Source organism: Abramis brama (assembly GCF_963993115.1).
Source record: "Abramis brama genome assembly, chromosome: 6".
Classification (NCBI taxonomy): Eukaryota; Metazoa; Chordata; class Actinopteri; order Cypriniformes; family Leuciscidae; genus Abramis; species Abramis brama.
The window spans coordinates 27,639,836-27,666,931 of record NC_139968.1 but is presented as its reverse complement, the minus strand read 5'-3'; the positions used below and the strand labels follow the sequence as shown (position 1 = coordinate 27,666,931).

General features: G+C 40.3%; 2 protein-coding genes across 4 annotated transcripts; both read left to right on the top strand.

Moving 5' to 3' along the window:
- Positions 1-1,176: 1,176 nt before the first annotated feature.
- Positions 1,177-8,373, top strand: LOC311085686 (uncharacterized protein). 3 transcript variants are annotated; one of them, XM_084118269.1, is made up of 7 exons: positions 1,177-1,603; positions 1,856-1,908; positions 4,465-4,800; positions 5,367-5,684; positions 5,804-5,920; positions 6,611-6,690; positions 6,819-8,373. In XM_084118269.1, the coding sequence occupies exons 3-7, from the start codon at positions 4,680-4,682 to the stop codon at positions 6,906-6,908; spliced, it is 726 nt and encodes a 241-aa protein (XP_083974395.1). In that variant the 5' UTR covers positions 1,177-1,603; positions 1,856-1,908; positions 4,465-4,679; the 3' UTR covers positions 6,909-8,373. The 3 variants fall into 3 exon arrangements, with proteins under 3 accessions (XP_083974395.1, XP_083974393.1, XP_083974394.1); XM_084118267.1 differs by lacking the exon at positions 1,856-1,908; XM_084118268.1 differs by lacking the exon at positions 1,177-1,603 and having other exon boundaries at positions 1,664-1,908.
- Positions 8,374-22,112: 13,739 nt separating this feature from the next.
- Positions 22,113-25,640, top strand: LOC311085673 (uncharacterized protein). Its single transcript, XM_084118252.1, has 5 exons — positions 22,113-22,279; positions 22,545-22,874; positions 23,534-23,848; positions 24,950-25,071; positions 25,158-25,640. The coding sequence occupies exons 1-5, from the start codon at positions 22,231-22,233 to the stop codon at positions 25,221-25,223; spliced, it is 882 nt and encodes a 293-aa protein (XP_083974378.1). The 5' UTR covers positions 22,113-22,230; the 3' UTR covers positions 25,224-25,640.
- The last annotated feature ends 1,456 nt before the right edge of the window (positions 25,641-27,096 follow it).

The following is a 27,096-nucleotide window of genomic DNA, read 5'->3' as shown; positions in this document are numbered from 1 at the left end:
ATTTTCAAATATTGCACCTCTCAATACAGAATGAATTATTCTGTAGTCTATTTTGCCGTCAACACTGCCGACGTTGTCTTTGCTGCTATGTATTTGTTTAACATGAAGTATAGGCCTTCCACAACTCTCTCCCCACATGTCAAATATATCACCAATGAGGCTTATCATATGTTACCAATATTAAACATTGTTTAATATAATCGCTGTTCATATTTTTATTCAAAGTTCAGAATCAAGATAAAGCTATTATGTTTCTTGTGATAAATGAGATAATGCTGCTAAATTTATAAAAAAAAATTATCTTGAATGTCATTGCTCTAATTTATTTTTTATATTTTGATATTTCATATTTTGTTCAAATGTTTAATATATCTGCTGTTCATATGTTCATTTAGTAGTGTGTTATATGATTAGATTGTTGTCCCGGTTTTAAAACAAAGCACAGCAATGATATTTGAGAGTGTTTCTCCCTTTTCAGGAAAAGTATCGAAAAAGTATCGAAATCGCAATACTTGACTTGGTATCGGTATCGAAACAATAATTTTGGTATCGTGACAACACTAGTGTACAGTACTGTACTTTATAACAGTGTTGTAATCAGTATGCGGTTTTCATTTCAACATTTCTAAACTTTCACTCTGTACTGATTGTGTTTGTCTCCACTAAACTTATTATGAAGTTGGATACACTGAGATGAGATGAGATGAGAAACGCAGTGTCCTTCATATAGTGCATGCAAGACTATTCAAGGTCATTGTATGTAATTTTTTATGAATCCCAGCATCGGACATTATTTTTGGTTGTGTGATCCTGTTGTTTCTATAATAACTCTACAGTGGGTTAAAGGGATACTCCACTTTTTTCGGAAATATGCTCATTTTACAACTCCCCCAGAGTTAAACAGTTGAGTTTTACCGTTTTAGAATCCATTCAGCCGAACTCCGGGTCTGACGGTACCACTTTTAGCATAGCTTAGCACAGATCATTGATTCTGATGAGTCCAGTAGCATTTCTTTCAAAATGACCAAAGAGTTTCAATATTTTTCCTATTTAAAACTTGACTGTTCTGTAGTTAAACCGTGTACTAAGATCGACGGAAAATGAAAAGTTGCGATTTTCTAAGCCTATGGCTAGGAACTACTCTCATTCCGGCGTAATAATCAAGGAACTGTGCGGCTGTACCATGGGTGCAGCAGGCGTAATGATATGACGCAGCGCCTGAAAATAGGTCTAATAGGTTAGACAAACTAAGTCCCGGTCACGTTGGAAGAAGTTACCGAGCTGGGGACTATTTTCAGGCGCTGCGTCATATCATTACGCCTGCTGCACCCATGGTACAGCCGCACAGTTCCTTGATTATTACGCTGGAATGAGAGTAGTTCCTAGCCATATAGGCTTAGAAAATCGCAACTTTTCATTTTCCGTCGATCTTAGTACACGGTTTAACTACAGAAGAGTCGAGTTTTAAATAGGAAAAATATTGAAACTCTTTGGTCATTTTGAAAGAAATGCTACTGGACTCATCAGAATCAATGATCTGTGCTAAGCTATGCTAAAAGTGGTACCGTCAGACCCGGAGTTCGGCTGAATGGATTCTAAAACGGTAAAACTCATCTGTTTAACTCTGGGGGACTTGTAAAATGAGCTTATTTCCGAAAAAAGTGGAGTATCCCTTTAAAGATCTTTTGATTTCACAGGAAGGGTTTTTTTTTTTTTTTTGCATGCAAGAGAAGCAGAAACACACTGAATATCCTTGAGATCGCTTCTGTATTAAAATACACATTATATTATTTATTATTTTAAACCTCTAAAATCAGAAAAGTATCTGTTGTCTTGTCTGTTTTTTTCGCTTCAGGTTTCATGGTCTGACGCTCACAGCTGCGGTAAAACCTTTGGTCTGTTTTTTAGGTCAGTTTAACCTTTTACTCGACAAACCTTTGTGTGTCTTATTAGACGTTTGCAGTTGTTCAGTGTGTTCTGCTTTGTTCAGGATTTAGAAGGATTTTACAATTTCCTTTGAGAGTTTTAGAAAGTGGAGTGTGTAGTTGGATATTTCCTGAACTTCTGTTGTTCATCACACCACAGCACTATGAGGAGTGTGTTGCTTTCAGAGACATTTTGAATATGATGTCAAGCGCTGCCGTCTTCTGTCTGTGTGTGTGTGTCACAAATTGTAATGGCGCTTTTCCACTGCATGGTACGGCACGGTTCGGCTCGGTACGGTTCGACTCGGCGCGGAACGGTTCGGCTCGCTTCGCTTTTCCACTGCGTGGTACGACTCGACTCGGTACGGCACGGTTCGGTTCGCTTTAGCTCGGTTGCTTTTCCATTGCAGTTAGTACCGCTTCAAACTGGGTGGGACTGATCGTTATAGTTGCCGCCTCTACTGCCATGACATCATCGTAAACGCGCCACATTTCAAACGCACAACACAGGGGATGGTGCTCTTGATTCTCGGCATGTGGATGTTTTTAAATTAAATTAAACGTTCTTATAATGGTTTACTATATGGAAGGAAAATTCTTAACGTGTAATTAAACGTTGCGTTCATATTCTGGGCTCATCTGATTTTTTGTACATAGCATAGCCTAGGCCTACTTTATGATTTTAGTATCATAATGATTAATAAATGCACGCACAATTATCCGTGAACTTGATTTGAACAAATGCCTTTCAACTTGTGCACGTGCAAAATTCAGAATTAAATGAATGTGCAGCAATCTTTACAAATAGAGAGTCTAGGCCTAATGTAGCCTACTGTTTTAAACTACTGCCATTAAAAAAGCGCATTTAATGTTAATGTTATGTTATTTTTTTCCATCTGCCTATGTTGATTATGAAAAGTGAACAGCACGAGACGAGTAGAGAGACATGGAGCGAGTCAGACATAATTTTGACCACTTCATTAAGTTTTGTTCACTTGTTTTCTTTAAAGTGAATTTCGTTTTGTATAAATTGTATCTTAATTTTAATAATTTTTTCATCAAACAATTGCCTGGATTGAATTAAGATGCAAAATAGACAATTTAACCATTGAGGCGCCCGAGCGGTCACTTGCATTGTACGTTAACTGGAGCGCATCTCATCCTCAAATACACAAAGCTTGAAATGTCTTTAAACGAAATAATTCAAAACAAAAAGAAATAGGCTACTCTCTTATGTAATCCATTATGTGCATTTCTCTCTATAGGCGCGTTTACTACGAATATGGCGATCGTCAACTTCATCTTTGCCATGCACAGACAGAAAACACTATTTTATAAATAAAAATCAGTGCACGCGTTTTAATAAAATTAAAACTTTAATTGTGATCATTAAAATAATTGAATATTAAATAATTTGTGGCCAATTTTTGCTCATTTATTAATAGTATATATATATATATAGGCTATATATAGGCCTAATTTTATTAAATTGAACAAGCGCAAAATTCAGCATTCAATCAAATATTCAAAAAGACTTAATAATAATAATGTTATTTCAACATAATATCTCGTTATTTCGACATAATGTGCGTGCAACAAGCAAGATGTGCGTTTGTAAATCCGGGGACGCGTGCACTGATTTTTATTTATAAAATAGTGTTTTCTGTCAGTGTCTGGCAAAGATGAAGTTGACGATCGCCATATTCGTAGTAAACGCGCCTATAGAGAGAAATAACATTATTATTAAGTCTTTTTGAATATTTGATTGAATGCTGAATTTTGCGCTTGTTCAATTTAATAAAATTAAAACTTTAATTGTGATCATTAAAATAATTGAATATTAAATATTTTGTGGCCAAGTTTTTCTCATTTATTATATATATATATATATATACATATGTGTGTGTGTGCCCTCAGCACATGCGTTAAAAATTATCCGGCGCCGCCCCTGACTGCAAGAAACAGTTTACAAGAAACTTTTTAACTGCAAGACACTACAGCGTTGGCTGTTGTCTACTGGCTATTTAAATCTAGCGGGTTTGTCTCGTGCATGGTCTCGTGTCGCAAATACAATGACACTGGTAGTGACGATTCTGTCTGACCAATCAGTGATCTTCAGTGTTTTCACGTCACATTTTAGTACCGGTACGGTACGCTTGGAACCTCAACAGAGGTGGTACCATTTAAAGCGAGCCGAAGCGAGCCGTACCGTACCGTACCATGCAGTGGAAATGCGCCATAAGCGTGCCGTACCGAACCGAGCCGCACCGTACCATGCAGTGGAAATGCGCCATAAGCGTGCCGTACCGAACCGAGCCGTACCGTACCATGCAGTGGAAAAGCGCCAAAGCGTGCCGTACCGAACCGAGCCGTACCGTACCATGCAGTGGAAAAGCGCCATAAGTGAATTTCATTGAATTTTATGTATTTATGGAGTTCAACTATGTTCTATGTGTTTGACTTGTTTAATTTGAGTTAAACTATTTTATTTCAAACTGCACTCTTTATACATATATATATATATACACTGTTTATATAGTTTCAGGTGTGTTTGGTGAAACTGATGAAGTGAAGTCAGTGTCAGTGACTGAGGGAGATTCTGTCACTCTAAACTCTGATGTTCAAGTACAGAGAGGTGATCAGATAGTGTGGACGTTTGGACCTCAAAACACTCTAATAGCTGAAATCATTAGAAGAGACCAAATAAACTATATATTTGTCAGTAATGATGGAAGATTCAGAGACAAACTCCAGATGGACAATCAAACTGGATCTCTGACCATCAGAAACATCAGATCTGAACACACTGGACTTTATGAACTGACCGTCGTCAGCAGTAGAAAAACACTGAAGAGATTCAATGTTACAGTCTATGGTGAGTAAACGGTATGAATCATATCACAAATGCTATAATTTCTGATATGATAAATGATAATTCAAATGCCCAAAATTGCAGCCTTTAATTCACATTTTTGGTTTCTTTTTGATTAGCCTTGCAAGAAAACATCTGCATCATGTTATTTTTGTTATTGATTTTTGATAATAATAATTCTGATATAAAGCATTCATAACGTTTTTCAAAATCTTTCAAAACTTGCACCTTTTGGAACCTATTTCACAGTTTGTGTTCTCGATCCACCAAACACTGCTGTCGTGAAGTGAACGGCCAGAACAAAACACATTTTCTGTTTTCGGGAAAAAAGGTGTTGTGTAAACGGCCCTAAGTTCATAACTAATGATCTTTACAACGGAAGTGAATCAATCAAAACTAACTTTAGCTGGACACTAACTTATTGTAGAACTGTTGTAAAGCCAAACAATCTCTGTTACTTTAATTTCCTATTATCACTGTAAAGCTGCTTTGAAACAATCTATATTGTTAAAAGCGCTATATAAATGAAGGTGACGTGACTTGACTTCATGTGCTTTCATGTTTTCCAGCTCCTCTACCCATTCTTGTCATTTCCAGTAACTCTACAAACTGTTCTTCATCATCATCATCATCATCATCAAGATCATCATTGTCCAGATGTTCACTGGTGTGTTCAGTGTTGAATGTGAGTGATGTGACTCTCTCCTGGTACAAAGGAATCAGTGTATTGTCCAGCATCAGTGTGTCTGATCTCAGCATCAGTCTCTCTCTACCTCTGGAGGTGGAATATCAGGATAAAAACACTTACAGCTGTGTGCTCAACAATCCCATCAGAAACCAGACCACACATCTGGATAACATCAGTCGACTCTGTCACACATGTGCAGGTACGTCAGCGCTCATATTTCTGATCTGTTTGTAGGACTGATATTTTCTATTTATAGACTTTTTGTGTCTGAATTCATAACAGAAAGACTGAAAGTTTTTCTCTCTATGTTCATTACAGAACAGAGCCATCGTTCATATTTTATTCTGATAATAATCAGTGTGTGTCTGTTGGTGTTCACGTCTGCTGTTATACTCATATGTTGCTCCAGGAAATTCAGTCGAGCGCAACAAAAAGGCAAGTAGGCTACGTGCTGTTTATATATGAAAATGTTGAAATAAATAACATTAAATAATATAAAACAATTCATTCAATTCATAAAATGGTTTGTTTATATAAATGCATATTCTTGTATTTTTGGTGGGAAAAGAGAATTTTTTTTTTTTACAAGTTCTCAATATCTCGACAGTTCATCACTGTCATGTGAACTCTATTGTCTATTGTCATGTCGTCATGTTCCACTAGATGGCAGGAAACCACAGAACATACTGATGTTAAAGCTGCACTATTTAACTTTTCTTTCTTTTCTTAACGTGTTTTGTATTACTCTGGTAGGTGAAGTGTTTATATTATAGACCTGTCAGGATGGTTTTCACTGGAAATTGCATACATACGTCACTCATCTCATCAAATCTGTAAATCGAGAAAAGTTTCTCTGGACACTCTGACGTGTGTATGGTATGAGCGAGAAAGGCTGACATAGAGCCGCTAAATCTCAAACCTCTGGGGAATCACCCGTTTTAAACGAACACGAACATGAGAGTCTGTTGGCAAAAAGAGAAGTTGACAGAGCTCGTAATAAACCCAGGATCAATGCTTGGCTCTTTGGAGATGACGAGAACTGAGGGATTTGAAATGTTGTAAAAGCGAGATGATGGTGTTTTTATTACTCAATGGTAATTTCCGCTCATGTGTTTGTGTTTGCAGACCTGACAATCACAGAACAGCAAAGCATGTCAGAATACACACAGATCATCTACTGTCTTCAGATGAGAGATCTGCCACAGGTCAGCAAACACTTATACTGATTTTACTTTAAATATTTCACATTCATGAATAGATGAAGGTCTGAAGGCCTACTTTCTTCAGCACAGAAGTTTATCTGTTTGTAATGGTGAATGTTTCTTCTTTATAGATATCCTTACTGAGTGTGGACAGAACAGTGACAGCTGTGAACTATCAGAAGATCATCAAGATGAACAATAATCATTGTAAGATGACCTGACCATTGGATGTGATCATTTTGCACCTGAAGAGGTTTAGAGTTTAATGAAATAATGCCCAATAGAGTTAGGTGCTTCCCACCAGTCACACCTGTTTTTTTCCGAGCTAAAACCTCCAATCAAAAGCTCCATTGAGTTGTGTGACAGCTGCTCTGCCCTTTGGACTTTGTTCTTTATTGTAGATTCAGTTTGTGCGATGTTTTGGAAATAAAGAGAACTTCGTAGAGAAAGAGTTTTTAGCCAGACAAAATCCCCTTGCCTTAACTGATAGTTACTTGTATGAAAGATACATATTTTCCGCGGAAGGAATGTCTTATCTTTGCGAACTTCTTGAGCCGCACATAAAGAATTTAACACGTCGAATTAATGCACTTACTGTACCGCAAATTGTATTGCGTTGCATTTTTTTTTTTTTTTTTTTTGCAAGTGGTACATTCTTGCACGGTGACGCACAGAAGCTAGGGGAAAACATATGTTTGTCGAACCATTCGCAAGGTGGTCCTCGCTCTGCAGGAGTACATTAAAAGTTTAATTAATAATGTTCCCCGGACATTTATCGACCATGTCCTTAAAAGAGGGCTTTTATAAAATTGCCGGTAAGATATATTGATAGGGTGACATCACATGAACACTTTTTTTTTTCTCAAAAAGCAAATTTCACAAATGTACTATACAATATAATACATGTTAAGAATTATTTTGAATCTTTTTTATTCTTCTTCTGATAATCTTATGATAGGATTCCCAAGTCATTGCAACATGTATGCAGTCTATTGCTCCAATCTCCACTGCTCTAGGGAACATGAGGCAGATTATGTTAATAGGAAGTCCTATCACAGCCTTAATGTTCAGGTAGAGATGATGTGAATATGTTAGATGATTATTTTCTGTGAGATGAATCTTTAAATTAATAGTAACTTTAACAGATATAACAATGATCTACTAAACATTTCATCTGCAGACGACTTGTGGTCATGAACATATGATCAAGTTTGGATGCCAAATGGCCTGGCTCCAGTGCTTGTCTTACAAATTTTCCATGAGTCTGTGTTGTGTCAGCGCTTTGAGGAAAGCAAGTTAAATTTGGTACAGTACAAAACACTGTTCATTTAAACTGAGATAGAAAAACCTACACAATAACCCCCTATCATGACCCTCAGACAGGGCCACAGCACTGCTTCAATGTGGCCCTCAGTAAAACCAGAGTGAAGATAGAGATGACCTTTGGCCTCCTAAAGGCACATTTCAACTGTGTTCGGCGCTTCAGAGTCACCAGAGCGGGCATCACAGATAGTGGCTGCATGTGCCATTCTGCACAATAGCCACCAGTAGAAAGGAGCGAGAAACAACACAAAACCAGCTTCTCCCCGATGAAACTGACCCGATCACACTTGACCACCCAGCTGGTACAGATGTAGATGCAATCACCATACAATATTACACTTAATAAAAGCACATTGAAACTGCAGATAGGCCTCAAACTGTTTTATTGGTTTTGTGGGATGGGAGGGAGAAAGAGAGCAAGAGAAAGTTGCATTAATAAATATTCATACTAAAGTGTTACTTGGTTAAATAAGTTATACTATATATATATATATACTATATAACTATATACATACTGAGATCAGTTTTATCCAGCTGTTTGATTTTGTTTGGAGCCTCCTCAGCTCACAGTCAGCTCCTTTAGTGTGCAGTCTAGTTCAAGACTCCTTTTGTACAGGGCCCTGACTGAGTCTGTTTCCACCTGAAACATAATTCCACCACAAACATGATCATTACAAGTTTTCTGGAGGCTCATCAAAATCACAAAAAGTTCATTTACTTCCTACAAACACAGGACTGACTGTAATTTATTTCAAGGGTTTTAAATCCTTACACATTTCTTCTGAAGCCCATTGAGGTAGAGGCCTCAGTTTCTGGGGCAGGTTGTGTAAAATCCTACAGTAAAAGAGATGTGTAAGGGCCAGTCCCTTTTTTATGCCACACATTCAAATGTTTGCCATAATAAAAAGCCCAGTGCATTCACATCAGCAACTGTCTGAGAACACACAGACAGAGTGTCTTCATCATTTGCTTCACCCTAATAAATAAAAGTAGGCCAATGTAAAGCATAACTGTTGTAAAGCAGGTTATGTTTGGTGTTCTGTGTGCTGCATACTGACCTCTGTGTGGGAGACTGTGTGTGTGTGTGTGTGTGTGTGTGTGTGTGTGTGTGTGTGTGTGTGTGTGTGTGTGTGTGAATGTGTGCTAGCTTCAACAGTGACACTGTATTTCCCTGCAGAACATACAGTCAGCCATATTTAAAACTTAAAAGAAAGTATAATGTATTGCACACGTACCCAGTGTTACTTGCTTAGAGGAGCCAGCACCAGGGTCAGATTGTACAGCACCTGTAATCCCATCCATAATCGGCCGTCCCTTATTGCCTACTCAGAGCCAACTCCTCCGCCAGTGTATTCTGGTTTTCTGAATTTAATTCTTTATTTCTGTTTGCTGCAAACAAGTGTGATAAAATGTTCACAAAAGTAATAAAAGGTTGTGGTAAATACTCTTTGAATTAACTCCTTGAAATAACCACTTTGAATTATATTTTTTATATTTTGTCTTTATCTGCTGCCAAGAACATTTGGAGTTGGGGTTGCATCTAAAAATCAATGAATATTAATCTTTCTTAGTACATACATGCACATTTTTTATATATTATAAAAATAGGTTATTGGCTATATTACACATATAGGCTACACATACATATAAACATACATAATTTTACATAAATATAGAACGTAGGCTATTTGTTTAACTTACACATTAACAATCAGCAATCTTTCTCCAACAGTCTTCTCTTGCTTTGGCGGCAAAGACCGTATTGTTTCGAGGTTGAAATACATATTTAAATTCATCGTAATTATGAATGATTATCTCTTGCTTCTCCGCGGAAAAATATATCGCTCTCGCTCTACCTGCGATTGGTTGTTCAGTGTCGACGTCACTCTTTTATGTGCACGCGCGCGTGGAGTAATCATAGCTTAAGATCAAAGCCTGAGTTGACAGAGAAAGTCGATGAGCTGCATCATGGTACCAATAAAGCCTGATTGCATCGGTTTGGTTTTGTCAACTCAAAACTAATCCTGTAACCCCGAGTTTGTTCAGCTACCTTCATGGTACAGGCCCCAGATGGTGATGTTTGATGTGTGTGTGGATGGATTCCAGCTAGTATATAAACTCCAGGTGTGCACATATCACTTTTCCGACCTGATGGTTTGTCCTGTGGGAAGAAACACGACAAGGGTGATTCAACGCAGGCACAATGAAATGATGTTATTTAATCTCTCATTAAATATTCATTTGAAAGAAATAATACACAAGCCTCGCCCTTGTGGAAGGATAGGAAGCAGATAAATGAGACTGGATTTGTTACTTCTCACCAAACTGAATTTCTATCCACCTTTTTGCTAACGAGCCTATGGCGTAACTGTAACAATATGAAAAAAGAGCAAATCTTTCATGATTGTTTACAGTTTAACGGAAGTTACACCCATAATTTGCATAAAGCATCATGGGGTGTAGGAAGAAGGCTGATATTGAATAAATATTCTGAATGTTCTGATCCAATCTGACTTCTGAGCTGTAATGCTGCCTCATTCATAATCATTGTTTGTTCGTTAGCCAGAGAACTGGCTCTGCCAATGGTTTCTCACAAGGTTTTCTTTCTCCATTCTGTCACATGATGGAGTTTTGGTTCCTTGCCGCTGTCGCCTTTGGCTGTTGGCTCGCTTAGTTGGGGACATTTAATATTCAGCAATATTATTGACACCACTGTATGAGAACTGAACTGAGCTGGACGATGACATCACAGTTTTATCAAGAGCGGCTATAAATATAAATGAACAAAATTAATAACTTTTTACAACAAAAATGAACCATCACTGAACTTACTTAAGCTGAACTATGACGCTATTTTCCTGTATAAACAAACTTTGTTGCATTATTTTCCTGTTATCACTGTAAAGCTGCTTTGAAACAATCTGTATTGTAAAAAGCGCTATATAAATAAAGGTGACTTGATATACACACAAATGAGCCAAAACATACGCCCACCTAATGTACTGTTATTCCTCCACGTGCTGTTAGAACAGGGCCGACTCTAGGCCTGGACTCTACAAGAGCCCTGAAGGTGTCCTGTGGTTTCTGGCACCATGACGTTAACAGCAGATCCTTCAAGTCCTGTAAGTTGCGAGGTGGAGCCACCGTGGATCGAACTTGCTGGTCCAGGACATCCCACAGATGATCAGAGGGATTGTCAAAGTTGCTCAGATCTTTATTTCTGCCATTTTCTCCTGCATCCAAAACGTTGATTACGAGATCTGATTGTCTGCTTACTATCTAATCTACCCAGATCTTAATATGTGGCCTTGTTAGGAGAGGATGAACAATATTTGCTTCACCTGTGACTGCTCATAATGTCTTTTGTTTGTCTTCTTTTGGGTGTGTGACAATTTGGTGAACGTGATTTCACCAATGTTACTGGATCAACATTCCAATCAATCAATCAATCAATCAATCAGATTTGAGGGACAAGTTTACATGCAGTTTATGACAAGTTTAGGCTTACAATCCGGGTTTGCTGCTTCTACATCGGTGTTCATCTGAGTTTTATGATTTTAGGGATAAGTTATTGGGGTATAGGGCAAGATATCGGGATAGGGTTAGGACTTATTTTTGGACAGGAATGTTATTCCAGGATCAACAAAGTATGTTAATCCGACATTGTCTACTTACATGTCTGAGTTAAAGTATGGGTTAGGTAAATATGACAAAATATTGCATAAAATATTATTTTAAAAATTACATTAAAATATTGTATGTAACATTTAAAATGTGGGTTTTCATTTGAATTATATATCATTTGTATAGTCACGTGCTGATTCTGTGTCTCTTGACGGTGTGGTCAGTGTTGTGAATTCCCTGCTGTGAGGAGGTCACGTCACAGCAAGCTGCTTCATACAGAGTCTGAGGGACTGTTTGCGCATGCGCAGTGTGTTCGGGGAAATTTTCCTGTGTAGTCAATAGTTGGCCTTCCACCGACAGTCCGTGGTCTTCATTATTACTTTGTACAACAGTGTGCGTCGGTGATGATGTAAGTTACGTGATGAGTAGATGTTGTTTATATATTTGAAGGTGGCGTGAATTATTAATATTACCGGGGTAATATGTTTATTTGTTAACTTCCTATTTAGCGTGTGTTGCTGAGCCCCGTGAAACAGACGGCCTGACATGTAGTTAATTACCCCACATTTTATTCCTTATTTAGCTGTGTAGCTTTGTTTATTGAGGCCGTTAATATTTTGACGTTAATGTGTCAAATTACTGATCGGTAGTTGTCAGGGCTTTCTCAGTTTAGCTTTGTCACGTGACCTACCCGTGGCGCGAAGCTGTGGTGTTGCTTAATGATCCTACACTGACCCCTAGTGGCGATTTGCAGTATTACACACTGTTCATATCTGTTGTAATTCATGTTATTTTATCATTATTACCATTGATGCCACTGAACTTTAATTAGTATTAATATTGTTTTACTGTTGTTATTTTCTGCAGGCATCACAAACCACACATACACATATTACAGTGCCCTGTAGAGTTGTAAAAGACCAATAAATTCATCTAAAGGAAAGAAGTTGCTGCGTCTTCTCTGACCGGAGGATTAGGCCAGTATACATACAGCCAGTATTTCATCACCGCAGCTGTTCCGTTACAAGTGGTCCTTCGAGCCGGATCGTGTGTATAACTGCGCCATGGCAACTTCCATCAACCAAACAGATGAACAACCTTCAGTTGTGTCCCGCCCAAGCCGGTCTCACCAACTCCCCAGGCACCTTCGCGACTTTGTCATTGATAACCCTGGCAATTTGCATAGACGTGATGCCACACATCAAATGATAGAAGCGCAAGAGGAAGAGCCTCCAGACCATATTCTGCACACTAGGTCAGAAGATCTCATGCTGGAAGGGATGGAAGCCCGCATGAAAGACATAACTAGGCAGATGAAACAACTACAGTCAGCCATGGACAGTGTTAAATGTAAAGTTCACCCTCAACAGCATCCATCCACATTATCATATCCTCTCCGGAGCTCGAGCCTTCCTCATATTCACCACAGTGAAGAGATATGGCCCAGAGTATCACCCCTCATGGATCATCGGATGATTTGGAAATCAGCTAATGAAGGTTATTGTCAGCTCTTAGACAACAGTGAACCTTACCCACTTACAGCACAGCCCATACAGCAGGGAGAACTCAGCTCAACAACTCAGGCTACCAGAGCTCTGCAGCCATCCGTCCAGGTAGCAGCACAACCACTAGACCTCAGTGAGCCTACTCGCCATTCAGCTACCCTAACTGGGCCAGTGCCAGAGTTTCCACAACTGCCTGGAGTTCAGTCTGCTCACCACACCCCGCTTACCCAGCGAACATATTCACCTTTTCTGCCCGTCCAGCATGCTGGTCAGCACGTCCAGTCAGGGCACCAACCAGCTCAACAGACACCCTCGACAGTGTATCTGCCAAACCAGCATGCAGCCCTGCGGACATACGCACCTACACAGTCTCAAGGTGTACCTCAACCCTTACTCACAACTGTACAACAGCAGACTTATCCTCGATATGTCCAGCATCAGATCACTCCTCAACCTGGACCACTGCTTGGATTTCAACCTGCTTCACTCAAACAACCAGAGATAAGAATACCATCCCGTTCTATCCCTCCTTATCAGCCACCTACTGATCTAGGAGCAGCCTATTCACTTCCACAGACCAGATATCTCCCTGAAGTTCAATCACAGTTATACCAGTCTGGACTTCATTCAGCTGCACACTACCCACAGCTTACTCAAAGGGCTGCCTCACCTACAGCACCAGGATACATTTCTCCCTACAACAATCCTGCAACACTCACCATGACAGAAATGGCTATTGCAGCCTCATATGGTATTCCAAAGCCCAAACTGCCTCTCTTCAGTTCGGGAAGGGAGAGTGATTTCATCATGCTGAAAAGGGGACTGGATAGTTTACTTGGTCCACACCGACATTTGACTGAAGATTATAAATACCAAGTATTACTTGATCATCTCAAACTGCCTAGCGCCTACCAAATGGCAAAGAGATACATACATGACCCCACACCATACTCCAGTGCAATGGACGCTCTGCAGCATCGATATGGGCAGCCAAGACAGTTGGTACAGGGAGAATTAAAGACCATATTGAGCTCTCCTCCCGTGAAACCTGGCGACGTAAAGGCTTTCGAAGATTTTTCTTCAGCTGTAAACACTCTGGTGGGGATGCTAAGTCGCATGGACGGTCCTGCTCAGTCTGAACTGCAGTGCGGCTCCCACGTAGACACCCTCCTTGGTAAGTTGCCTGGTAACTACAGGGATAGCTTTGCCGAATTCTGTATTAAAAGAGGCATCATCCGTAGTGGGAGCGACCAGACATACACCTTACCCGACCTCGCTGAATGGCTGGATATGAAGGTTCAGGTGCTCCAGGTGTCTCGACGTGCAGCAGAATCCAACACATCTGATCCCAGTCGTATCACACAGAGAGAGAATAAAGCAAGTAAATCACAGTGGGTCAAACCAGCCTCTGTTTACTTCAGCAGTGACTCTACAACAGTCAAACATCAGCAGACCTCTCCACAGCGACAACGGACCAACCTCCAGTCGGGTTCAAAGAAAGATCAGCCCACAAGCAAAGGGAGGGAGCGTTTTAAGCCCTATTGTCCGTATTGTAGGACCACCCAGGATCATTACCTCAATGGCTGTGCAGAGTTTGAAAGAATTACTATTGAAGAGAAAGCCACCTGGATAAAGGACAAAGGAAAATGTTGGAGATGTGGGCGTGGACACTCTCCAGAGAGCTGCACTTTAAAGAAACTCTGCTCCATGTGCAACAAACAACACCTGCTGATACTTCACGAAGTTGTGGCCCAAGACCCGCAGCTAAACATCCTCACTGTCAGTACCCCAACAAATGCAGTGTATCTGGATCACGCCAGCCACTCAGGGCGTGTCATGTTAAAAGTGGTACCAGTGCTGCTCCGTCATGGCAAGAGAACACTACAAACACATGCAGTGTTGGATGACGGCTCTGAGCGCACTGTGATTCTGGCTGCTGCGGTCAAACACCTTGGGTTGAGCGGGGAAGTGGAGTCACTCAAATTGAAGACCATCAGACAGGATGTATTGCAGCTCCAGGGAATGGCAGTGTCATTTGAGGTGTCCGCTGACACAAAACCACGCACTTATCACTCTATCAATCAAGCTTTCACTGCAACCGAACTCCAGCTGGCTGAGCAGTCATGTCCAGGTGACAAATTAGCAAGGAAATACAACCACCTGAAAGGAGTCCCCCTACACACATTCACTAAGGTGCAGCCAATGCTACTGATTGGATCTGACCATCCTCATTTAATAACTCCGATCCACTCAGTACGTGCAGGACCGATAAGAGCACCAGTAGCAGTCTGCACCCGACTCGGCTGGGCAGTGCAAGGACCCACTAACTTTCTTCAATATCCACCCGGTGAGAGTTCCTTCCTTCACCTGTCAGTTGACACACCTTGCTCCAACCTACACAAAGATGTTCAACGCTTGTGGCAGCTTGACATTTTGCCATATAAAAGCGAGAGGGAGGTGACGCGATCCAAGCAAGACCAGGCAGCTCTCACCATGCTTGATGAGAAGAGCACCACTGTAATAGTGGATGGTGTCTTAAGATACGCAACGCCCCTCCTTCGGAAGAGGAAAGTAGCTCTGCCCTGCGCATCACCTGTTGCTGTGATGCCCCTCCTTCGCTCTACAGAACGCCGTCTATCTACCAATCCTGAGTTTGCTAAAGTTTACAACCAGGAAATACACAAGCTAGTGGAGGCGGGATATGCTGAGCGGATCACCAGTGAGGAGGCCAATCGCTCTGCTGAATCCTGGTACATTCCACACCACTTAGTACATCATAACGGAAAGGCAAGGGTGGTATTTAACTGCTCCTTTCGCTACCAGGAGAGTGCTCTAAATGATGACCTGCTACCAGGGCCTTCCCTTGGACCGTCACTATTAGGAGTTCTGCTCAGGTTTCGAGAACATGCCGTCGCTATCAGCGGAGACATACGTGCAATGTTCCATCAGATCAGACTCCTTCCTGAGGACTGCCCACTCCTCCGCTTCCTCTGGCGCGACATGGATAGAGACAGGTCACCTGATATCTATGAGTGGCGTGTCCTGCCATTTGGCACGGTTTGCAGTCCGTGCTGCGCCATATACGCTGTGCAGCGTCACGTTCGTGATCACCAGAGCGGCAACGAAGACCTGCTGGAGACGGTAATTACCTCGTTCTATGTGGATAACTGCCTGAAATCGCTCCGCACGCCACAGCAGGCAAAGGATCTTCTTGACCGCTTGAGAGCCCTCCTAGCGAAGGGTGGATTTGAAATAAGGCAGTGGGCATCCAACAGAACAGAGGTAATCTCTCACCTCCCAACTGAGGCACGATCAACAACATCTGAGCTCTGGCTAACCGCTGAAGGAGATGACCCGAGGGAGTCCACTCTCGGCCTGGTTTGGCATTGCATGACAGACACACTGGGTTATAAATGTCAGCCTGGGACGCCTAAACAGCCCACCATGAGAAATGTATATAGGGTACTTGCCTCACAATACGACCCGCTCGGATACATAATCCCCTTCACTACCCGTGCTAAAGTCCTGGTTCAGGCTTTGTGGGCTACAGAAAGACAGTGGGACGAGCCTATTGCAGATGAGTTACTTCCAGTGTGGCAGGCCTGGGAAGGTGAGCTCCCTCAATTGCAGAACATAGTTCTTCCCCGTTGTTATGTTCCAGAAGCTGCTGACAATGATTCATCAGTGAGGCAGATTCACATTTTTTGTGATGCCTCGGAGAAGGCGTACGGATCAGTCGCCTACCTGCGAGTGGAGGATCCAGAGGGACGCATCACTGTGTCATTCATTATGGCCAGGTCGCGGGTTGCACCTAAACGACAACAGACGATACCGCGACTGGAATTATGTGCTGCACTCACTGGAGCCCAGCTGGCCAAAGTGCTCCAGACCGAACTGACTTTGTCCATCCAATCCGTAGTGCTGTGGTCAGATTCAACAACTGTACTGAGCTGGATACAGTCAGAGTCCAACCAGTACAAAGTATTCGTTGGTACAAGAGTTACTGAAATACTTGACCTTACCAAGCCCGGGTCATGGAGATACATTAACACGGACTTGAACCCCGCTGATGATATCACTCACGGGAAGACTCTTCTTGAATTGTCCCAGCCAAACTGTTGGAGTCAGGGGCCTTCATTCTTGTATCAGTCCTCAGATCACTGGCCAGTGAACCCCTCAGTGCACATAGAGGAACCAGATGAGTTGAGAGCTCAGACCTTCTGTGGCCACATGTCTACTATCAGCAGTGATGAGCCCGATCCTGCTAAATATGATACATGGACTGAACTACTGCAGGCTACATATCAGTTCCTTCATGGGGCGGCTGCTCCAGCTATGTCTGCCGTCGACCGTATTGAGATGGAGACTACTCTGCTAAGAAGGATACAATCCGATAGTTTCCCGGAAGAATTAAAGTCACTTAAACAGGGCAAACCAGTCCATTCAGGCAGCCGTTTAAGTGCTCTAAGCCCTGAATACGACCAAGCATTAGGCCTCATTCGGGTTGGTGGTCGACTACGCAAAGCAGAGAATCTGATTGAAGGCAGTCTTCACCCTGTTGTAATTAGCCCTGATCATCCTATCACACAGCTGTTGGTGAAGGATTACGACAACCGTCTGCACCACGCTGGTACTGAGAGAACTTTTGCAGAGATCCGGAGAAATTACTGGATCTTACGTGGTCGACAGGTAATTAAGAAACACCAGAAACACTGTGCAGAATGCTGTTTGTGGCGGAGCAAACCAGTAACACCAATGATGGCCGATCTGCCTGCTGCGCGGCTCCGGATCAACAAACCCCCGTTCTGGTCCACTGGAGTCGACTGTTTTGGGCCTTATACAGTGAAAATCGGAAGAAGGCACGAGAAACGGTGGGGCATTATATTTAAATGTCTTACTTCAAGATGTGTCCACCTGGATCTGTTGCCACACATGGATACAGACTCGTTCTTACTGGCCTTGCGCCGATTCATCTCAAGACGAGGCAAGCCATACGAGATCTTATGTGACCGAGGTACCAACTTCCGGGGGGGAGACAGAGAGCTCAAAGAATCACTGGAAGATCTCGATCCCACATTGAAGCAACAGTTGGCCGACCAAAGCATAACATTCAAATTCAATCCTCCTCTTTCACCCCATTTCGGTGGCGCATGGGAGAGGGAAGTAAGGTCAGTGAAAGCTTCCCTCCAAGTCGTGTTGCGGGATCAAGTCGTATCAGAGGAGGTGTTGGCGACTGTCCTCGTGGAAGTAGAGGGCATACTTAATTCAAAGCCTTTGGGATACTCCTCTTCCGACCTGGCTGACCCCGATCCTATAACGCCTAACTTGCTGCTGATGGGGCGGCACGACGCATCGCTTCCACAGGCTGCATATGGTTCCAGTGATCTTCTAGGCCACCGCCGTTGGAGACATAGCCAAATCCTGGCAGACCGGTTCTGGAGCCAATTCACCCGCCGGTACCTTCCTGACCTTCAGCGCCGCCAGAAGTGGAGGATCCCTACTGTTGACCTCAATGCAGACCAAGTGGTTATGGTAGTAGATTCCCAGCTTCCTAGGGCACTTTGGCCCATAGGAAAGGTCATTAAACTTCATCCCAGTGGAGATGGGACAGTTCGTTCAGCGGATGTCAAAATCAAGGGGGCAGTTTACACTCGTCCGGTTACCAAGTTAGTACCTCTCCCCAAAATGCCAGAGGACCACGTGTGCAACAGGGACCTTTAACAACAGCAGGGACTTGTACTTCTTCTACACATTCATACATGAATGTGGGGGCGGCTGTTGTGAATTCCCTGCTGTGAGGAGGTCACGTCACAGCAAGCTGCTTCATACAGAGTCTGAGGGACTGTTTGCGCATGCGCAGTGTGTTCGGGGAAATTTTCCTGTGTAGTCAATAGTTGGCCTTCCACCGACAGTCCGTGGTCTTCATTATTACTTTGTACAACAGTGTGCGTCGGTGATGATGTAAGTTACGTGATGAGTAGATGTTGTTTATATATTTGAAGGTGGCGTGAATTATTAATATTACCGGGGTAATATGTTTATTTGTTAACTTCCTATTTAGCGTGTGTTGCTGAGCCCCGTGAAACAGACGGCCTGACATGTAGTTAATTACCCCACATTTTATTCCTTATTTAGCTGTGTAGCTTTGTTTATTGAGGCCGTTAATATTTTGACGTTAATGTGTCAAATTACTGATCGGTAGTTGTCAGGGCTTTCTCAGTTTAGCTTTGTCACGTGACCTACCCGTGGCGCGAAGCTGTGGTGTTGCTTAATGATCCTACACTGACCCCTAGTGGCGATTTGCAGTATTACACACTGTTCATATCTGTTGTAATTCATGTTATTTTATCATTATTACCATTGATGCCACTGAACTTTAATTAGTATTAATATTGTTTTACTGTTGTTATTTTCTGCAGGCATCACAAACCACACATACACATATTACAGTGCCCTGTAGAGTTGTAAAAGACCAATAAATTCATCTAAAGGAAAGAAGTTGCTGCGTCTTCTCTGACCGGAGGATTAGGCCAGTATACATACAGCCAGTATTTCATCACCGCAGCTGTTCCGTTACAGTCAGGATGTGGTTTGTGAGTGGGAGATGGAGAGATGTAGAAACTGAAATAGAGGGAGGGAGTGCATGAATTTCTCAGAGCTGAAGAGTGTACATGCAGAGTGTGTATGTTTGACTCACTAGAATTTGATATAGGCCTAAACATGCTTTCTCATTCATTTTAACAAATGAAGCCATTTCTTTGATTTAACAACTCCTGAAGAGTACGCTGTGGTTTTTATTCAAACTGTCAGTCATGAAAAGATTTTAGCGAACTCAAATAAAAAATGGGGAACTTCAACTATCATGTTAAGAGACGAGAAGTCCAGTCAGCAGGAAGTAATGAAGCCCTGTGATCGTCTGTGAAGAGCATTAGAGAATCATCTGAGTGAAATAAGAGCTGCCATCAAGCTAATGCATTACGGGAAAGACAGAGAGAGAAAAAAGAGAACTGCTTTTGCATCATGATAAAATGGTTAATATGTCGTTTTGAAAGTTGTGGTGTACAAAGGCAGTGTAAAAAAAATCAAGACGTGTAGAGAGTTCAAATAACCAAGCGTCAATAGAACCCCCCCCCCCCCCCCCCAAAAAAAAAAAAAAACTGACATCTAAGCAGTTGATGCACAAGCCCACATGGTAACCTGCTATTATCTGAAGCTGACTTAACAGTTTGGAGTTTAATTTACAGTAAATAGTCCCACAACTTTTTAATCTGAAAATGGAGGTTTATGACAGGACGACTTTGAAGTAATGTTATGACTAAAAAAAACAGTAATTTTGCTGCTGAAATGCAGTAACTGTCCTTGAGCTTGATTCACTCGAGATTATTTCATTTTGTAATCAAATTGCTTATAATTAAAGACAGTTTTTGAACAGAAGATTTCTCAAGGGCTGAATGAAATTTGAATGTTCCCTAAGGGATTGATTTGCCTCACCACCTTTTCTAATCATTCCCACGATATGCATTTAAAGTTCATTGCTCTTACAACTGGAGAAACATGTTCTTTCAGTGAGATATAAGGATAATCTGCAGATGCAGTGACTCGCTCAAGGCCTCAGATGGTCTATTTTAACTCTGAGTGGAATCAACATGAGGCTCTTCATGCACTGTGACACACTCAGTGTCAGAGTCAGAGCGAGATCTTCTGTGGTCTGGTTTATAGGACAGGGGGATTCGCATGCACTGAACCCATGTGGTTTTGTTTTGTTTTTGGTAAATGCACAGCAGTTAAATGAAAGCTTGTCTATTATAGGATGTGTGTGGTTGGTGTTTCTGCATTAGGGCATTTGGCCACTTCGGTTCTCAAGCTCATGACCTACACATAAGTATGAGTAGAAAACGTTACTATATGTAATTATTTATTTTAAAGTTTTGAACCTTTCTCTTTTTCTGCATAATTTAAGATTTTCAGGTCAGTTGTATCAATGTCACAAAATATATGAATGATGTTAAAGATTCAGTACATGCTCAGCCTAGATCATCAGGTGTCAGTATGAGTACAGATATCCTGGTTCAGAATAGCATACTTTCCTCTTATTTTGACCTTCTATGTTTCCTTTTTATATCATAACTGTACATTATGATGATATCCATGTTTGCATGGAAATATGGGCAGGCCTGAAACCATTTATTTGAATGATATTCAGCATTAATCACACACCACTGGTATCTGATTAACACAGATAACACTTTGTGTTTGTACATTACTCGACAGGAAATAGTGGGCTACCAGAACCCAATGTGTCAAAAAATCTCTAGAAGTGTGAATAGTGAAAAGAGGTGTCAATATTGATTACATCTTTTTTTTTTATCATTTTTGTTTTTAAAGACTTTTTGATGTTGTTTATATGTTTATGTCGTTTTAATATGCTTTAAGACAACTCATGTGAAATTTCATGTGCTCTTCCTCTTCTTCTTCTGAATCAGTTTCTGGTTCAAGCATAGGCCTATAGGCTATATGAATTAAATCAATATTTCCACTCTCCATTGTGTAGAGATTAGTTGACCCAGTGGATCAGGTAATCTCAACTGGTGTGATAGAGTGGAGGCAGGGACCAATATGCATATTCATGAATCCCCATTTACTAAAATAAGCAAGATTGTAGAGTAATTCAAGTTATTTAAGGCATGAAGAAAATATTCTCTTCACATGAAAATATACTTCAAATATGTAATTTTGATGGTCAAAGATGAGTTTTAAGAGATAAAATTGACTATAGGGGGACTTTAATAAATAAAGTGCATACTCAAAAACTTTAGATACGCGAAATATGTTATGGTGAAATGAAGTGGTTCTAAAATAAGAACAAATAATTCACATAAAAATCTCTATAAGCGCTGTAGGCTACTGATGCAGGCAATGATAGAGTCATACGTCATCTCGTCTTCCTCTGTGAGCACGAGCAGCAGACAGACACAGAAAAACACGAAGTTTTGAGCAGTTCTTTGTTTATCCATTAGAGAAAAAAAAACTTTTTTAGCAGCGCTATGAGGACTTTATTTATCAGAAATCGATCGGACATCTTTTAAGGAATATGATTTTAAACACTGCTTTCATCTGTCTATGCATTCTGATCACAAATGGTAAGTCGGATTTAATCTCTCATGCAACGCGGGCAGGACTGGAACAGCCCAACAACAAATGTAGTATAGATAGGCTACACATGCAAATACCTTTCTACTTTCTAAATGCGTTTTCATTCAACTTGTTCTTGTTTTGGTTTCAGGTAGGAACATCGAATTTAACTTTTCAACTTAATTTAATAAAATACAATAGCCTACATGCCTTCCTACTTTATTTATTTGTTTGTTATGACAAAGAAAATTCATTTGTTTGAATCTGTTTCAGGTGTGTTTGGTGAAACTGATGAAGTGAAGTCAGTGTCAGTGACTGAGGGAGATTCTGTCACTCTAAACACTGATGTTCAAGTACAGAGAGGTGATCAGATAGTGTGGACGTTTGGACCTCAAAACACTCTAATAGCTGAAATCATTAGAAAAGACCAAATTAACTATATATTTGTCAGTAATGATGGGAGATTCAGAGACAAACTCCAGATGGACAATCAAACTGGATCTCTGACCATCAGAAACATCAGATCTGAACACACTGGACTTTATGAACTGACCGTCGTCAGCAGTAGAAAAACACTGAAGAGATTCTATGTTTCTGTCTATGGTGAGTAAACGTAAATCATATCACAAATGCTATAATTTCTGATATTATAAATGATAATTCAAATGCCCAAAATTGCAGCCAAAAAGATTGTTGTTGTTCAAATGATCAATCTGTATTTTAGTTTAGATGCAGGCATTTCTCTTTTTTTTTCTCTCTTTTTTTTCAGCCTTTAATTTACATTTTTGGTTTCTTTTTGATTAGCCTTATTGCAAGAAAACATCTGCATCATGTTATTTTTGTTATTGATTTTTGATAATAATACTGATAGGCTATAAAGCATTCATAAAGTTTTTCAAAATCTTTCAAAACTTGCACCTTTTGGAACCTATTTCACAGTTTGTGTTCTCGAGCCACCCAACACTGCTGTCGTGAAGTGAACGGCCAGAACACATTAAACGTTTTCTGTTTTAGGGAAAAAAGGTGTCGTGTCAGCGGCCCTAAGTTAATAACTAATGATCTTTACAACGGAAGTGAATCAATCAAAACTAACTCTAGCTGGACAATAACTTTATCCAAGAGCTGCTGTAAAGCCAAACAATCTCTGTTACTTTAATTTCCTATTATCACTGTAAAGCTGCTTTGAAACAATCTATATTGTTAAAAGCGCAATATAAACGAAGGTGACGTGACTTGACTTCATGTTATTTCATGTTTTCCAGCTCCTCTACCCATTCTTGTCATTTCCAGTTACTCTTCAAACTGTTCATCATCATCATCATCATCCTCATCAAGATCATCAGAGTCCAGATGTTCACTGGTGTGTTCAGTGTTGAATGTGAGTGATGTGACTCTCTCCTGGTACAAAGGAATCAGTGTATTGTCCAGCATCAGTGTGTCTGATCTCAGCATCAGTCTCTCTCTACCTCTGGAGGTGGAATATCAGGATAAAAACACTTACAGCTGTGTGATCAACAATCCCATCAGAAACCAGACCACACATCTGGACATCACGCAACTCTGTCACACATGTGAAGGTATGTCAACGCTGATATTACAGTCTTCTGAAATGTATTGATTGGAATATTTTGTAGGTTCATCTTTGTGAGCTATAACCCCAACACAATATCTGTATATTTGAGTATACGTTTCATATTATGTTTTACATTACTTTAAAGGGGTGGTATAATGCCCTTTTCACAAGATGCAAAATAAGTCTTTGATGTCCCCAGAGTGCGTATGTGAAGTTTTAGCTCAAAATACCCCACAGATATTTTTATATAGCATGTTAAAATGGTCAATTTTTGAGGGTGAGCAAAAATGCACCGTTTTGTGTCTGTCCCTTTAAATGCAAATGAGCTGCTGCTTGTGGCACAGGGGGCGGAGCTTCAACAGCTTCAGTCCTTTTACCTCACACAGACACACACTGACAATTTCAAAAACTTTTAGCCTTTTATGTTCAGACAATGATGGAGAGACTCAAGAAGTGACAACATGTAGACAACATTTCTGAATGGTTAGTTTATGAATTTATGTAGCTTATGTGTATTTATCTTCTAGTCATTGATTAGCATATTCTGTCTTGATAATCTATAAATCGTGTTCAGGGGGCGGGGTTTATATAAATTTTAGGGTTGGTGATGTCACTAACCCGGGAGGAAGCTTGTGTAGTCCCTTCTAGCCGTTTGTTGTAGTCCCTAAAAATGTGATTTCTTAAAATATCTCCCTTTGCTTTGAACTTTGAGCATTGTAACTTTGCAGATGTTGTTTATGCTCAAACAGCAACATTACACACTAACTAAAGTTAGAAAAGTAAAATCATAATCAACCACCCCTTTAAACACCTGGGGCCAGTTGCATAAACATACTATGTTAACACAGTGTCTCTAGGATGAACCACTAGCAATTAGTCACGTGTGTGAACAGTCTTAAAGAGTCTTAAACAGTTTATGCAACTGGCCCTGGTGTTAAAACTTTCAGAACAAAGGCTGGTGGTCACCATCATGTCAAGCTAAGAGTTTCTCCAGTTGTGTAATATATTCAATTATCTCCCTGATCTGCTGTTTTGTGTCTCAGGTTGAAGTCAGACTTGCAGGACTAATGTAAACTACATACTGTTTTCTGTTTGTTCATTACAGAACAGAGTCACCGTTCATATTCTATACCAGTGGTAGTTTTATCGTTATTGCTGGCCATAATTGCAGTTTCTGTAGGGATTGTGCTCTGGCACATCAAGAACCATAAACAAGCAACACAAGTGGTAAGTATTACTGGAGTCTTTTGTGTATCACCATTTCAGGTTTATGTATAATTTTTAAAGTTAAAATGTGATTATTATCAAAACAGTTGAAACTGAAGAAATACATTATGCTACAACAACATTCTGTGCACGTCATGTACAGAATACGGTAAGATACAGTGTTGCTGTGTGCGTTGTGTCTCGCTGCCTGTAAAGCTCCGCACCAGTGCATTGATGGATCATTCATGATCATTCACAAATCAAATCTCAATGCCTGTCTGTGCTTGCTCTCTTATCATAGCCTAAGCAAAGATTCTGCTCTATGTTAAGATGAGTTAAAGATGATTTTGGATTTAATGCTAGTGGTTCATTTAAAGACTTCATCTGAATCAGGACACCGCTTTCTGCTTAACAGGGTTTGGCTATTTCAGTTACACCTATTGTATTACACGAGGCAAATCTTTCACAAATCTGACTGGAAAGAAATAGATTAGAATGACAAATTGTTCAAAAGCAACAGACTGAAAAGATGGCAGTTTGTCGGTTAACAGTTAAGAAATCTGTTCTACCTGTGATTAACAAATCAGCCCAAAAAAGCCAAAATAAAAAAATCTGTCTATAGGTTTTTGCATTTTTGTGAATGTCCCTGTAAGTTACTATGAAGTGATGAACTGCATACGAAACGTAAAAACATGTCTAGACCTGAAATGATACTTGAGCTTGTGCTACAGCAACTGTCAGCATTTACCATATTTCAGCATTGAGGGTTTATTATTAAATCACTTTTCTTACACTTTTTTCTCAATATCTCAAAATCCTGTGTTTCTTCTAAGCTATATTTACGTTATTGACTTAATTTCTTTAATAAATAAACAAGTTACATTCAGACAATGCTTTGCATCCTCCTGACCACACTGTCAAGAGAAACAGAATCAGTGATATTTACATGTTATTAAGAAAACCCCTATTTCAAATAATATTACATAAAATATTTGATGTATAAGAAAACCCTATAGGCCTATATATATTTTGGTATAGATTATTATAGTGAACTTTATATTGCACAAATAGGCTATGCTTTCTCAAAATATGTAATGACATTCTCAATGAGTTTGATGATCTGTTTGTAGGAATAGGCTGCTCATCCGGTTAACACCACATACGAATAAACAAAGACATCAGACCAGTTGTGCATGCTTCAAGGAGCATCCCAGTAGCTATCAGAGAAAGAGTAATTGAAGAACTACAAAAAATGGAACAGATGGGAGTGATTGCAAAGCAAACTGACCCTAGGGGGTGGCTAAACAGCATGGTGACTGTGGTCACATTAAAAAAAAAGGGCATATGGACCCAGAGATCTAAATAAAGCGATACAGCGAGAGCATTATCCAATGTTAACTGTTGAAGAGGTGGTCTCAAGAATGCCAAATGCATTCCAAATTATCCAAATTATGCACGATGAACACACACATTGGACGATATCGCTTTCTTCGCTTACCCTTCGGATCTCTTCAGCATCAGAGGTTTTTCAAAGGTCCATAGCCCAAATGATAGAAGGCCTGGAAGGTGTTGTGAACATCGTTGATGACTTATTGGTGTGGGGAGACACAGTTGAAGAGCATGATCAAAGGCTGATGCAGTTATTGAGAGGAGCAATGGAAAATAATCTGAAATTAAACAGAAACAAATGCAAAATCAGAATGACAGAAATCAAATAAAAGAAAGAAGAAGAAAATTGGTAAATGTCAGTACAATTATAAGTTCATTCTTTATGTACATAGGGGTGTGCAATATGTCTATGATGATATTTGAATCGTTTTAACGATGTGCGAGGTACTGTGAGCTGACATCACATTTGTCACTCCTGCTTTTACATGCGTGATGTTTGCAGTTATAGGTAGGCTTTGTCAGTTGTATGAACAGTTAAAGGTACAATATGTAAGATTTTTGTAATAAAATATCCAAAAATCACTTTATATTTCCTGCAGTTGTGTACTTACAATATGCCAAAAGTTCCCAAAGATTTTTAATTTCAGAGAAATTCCA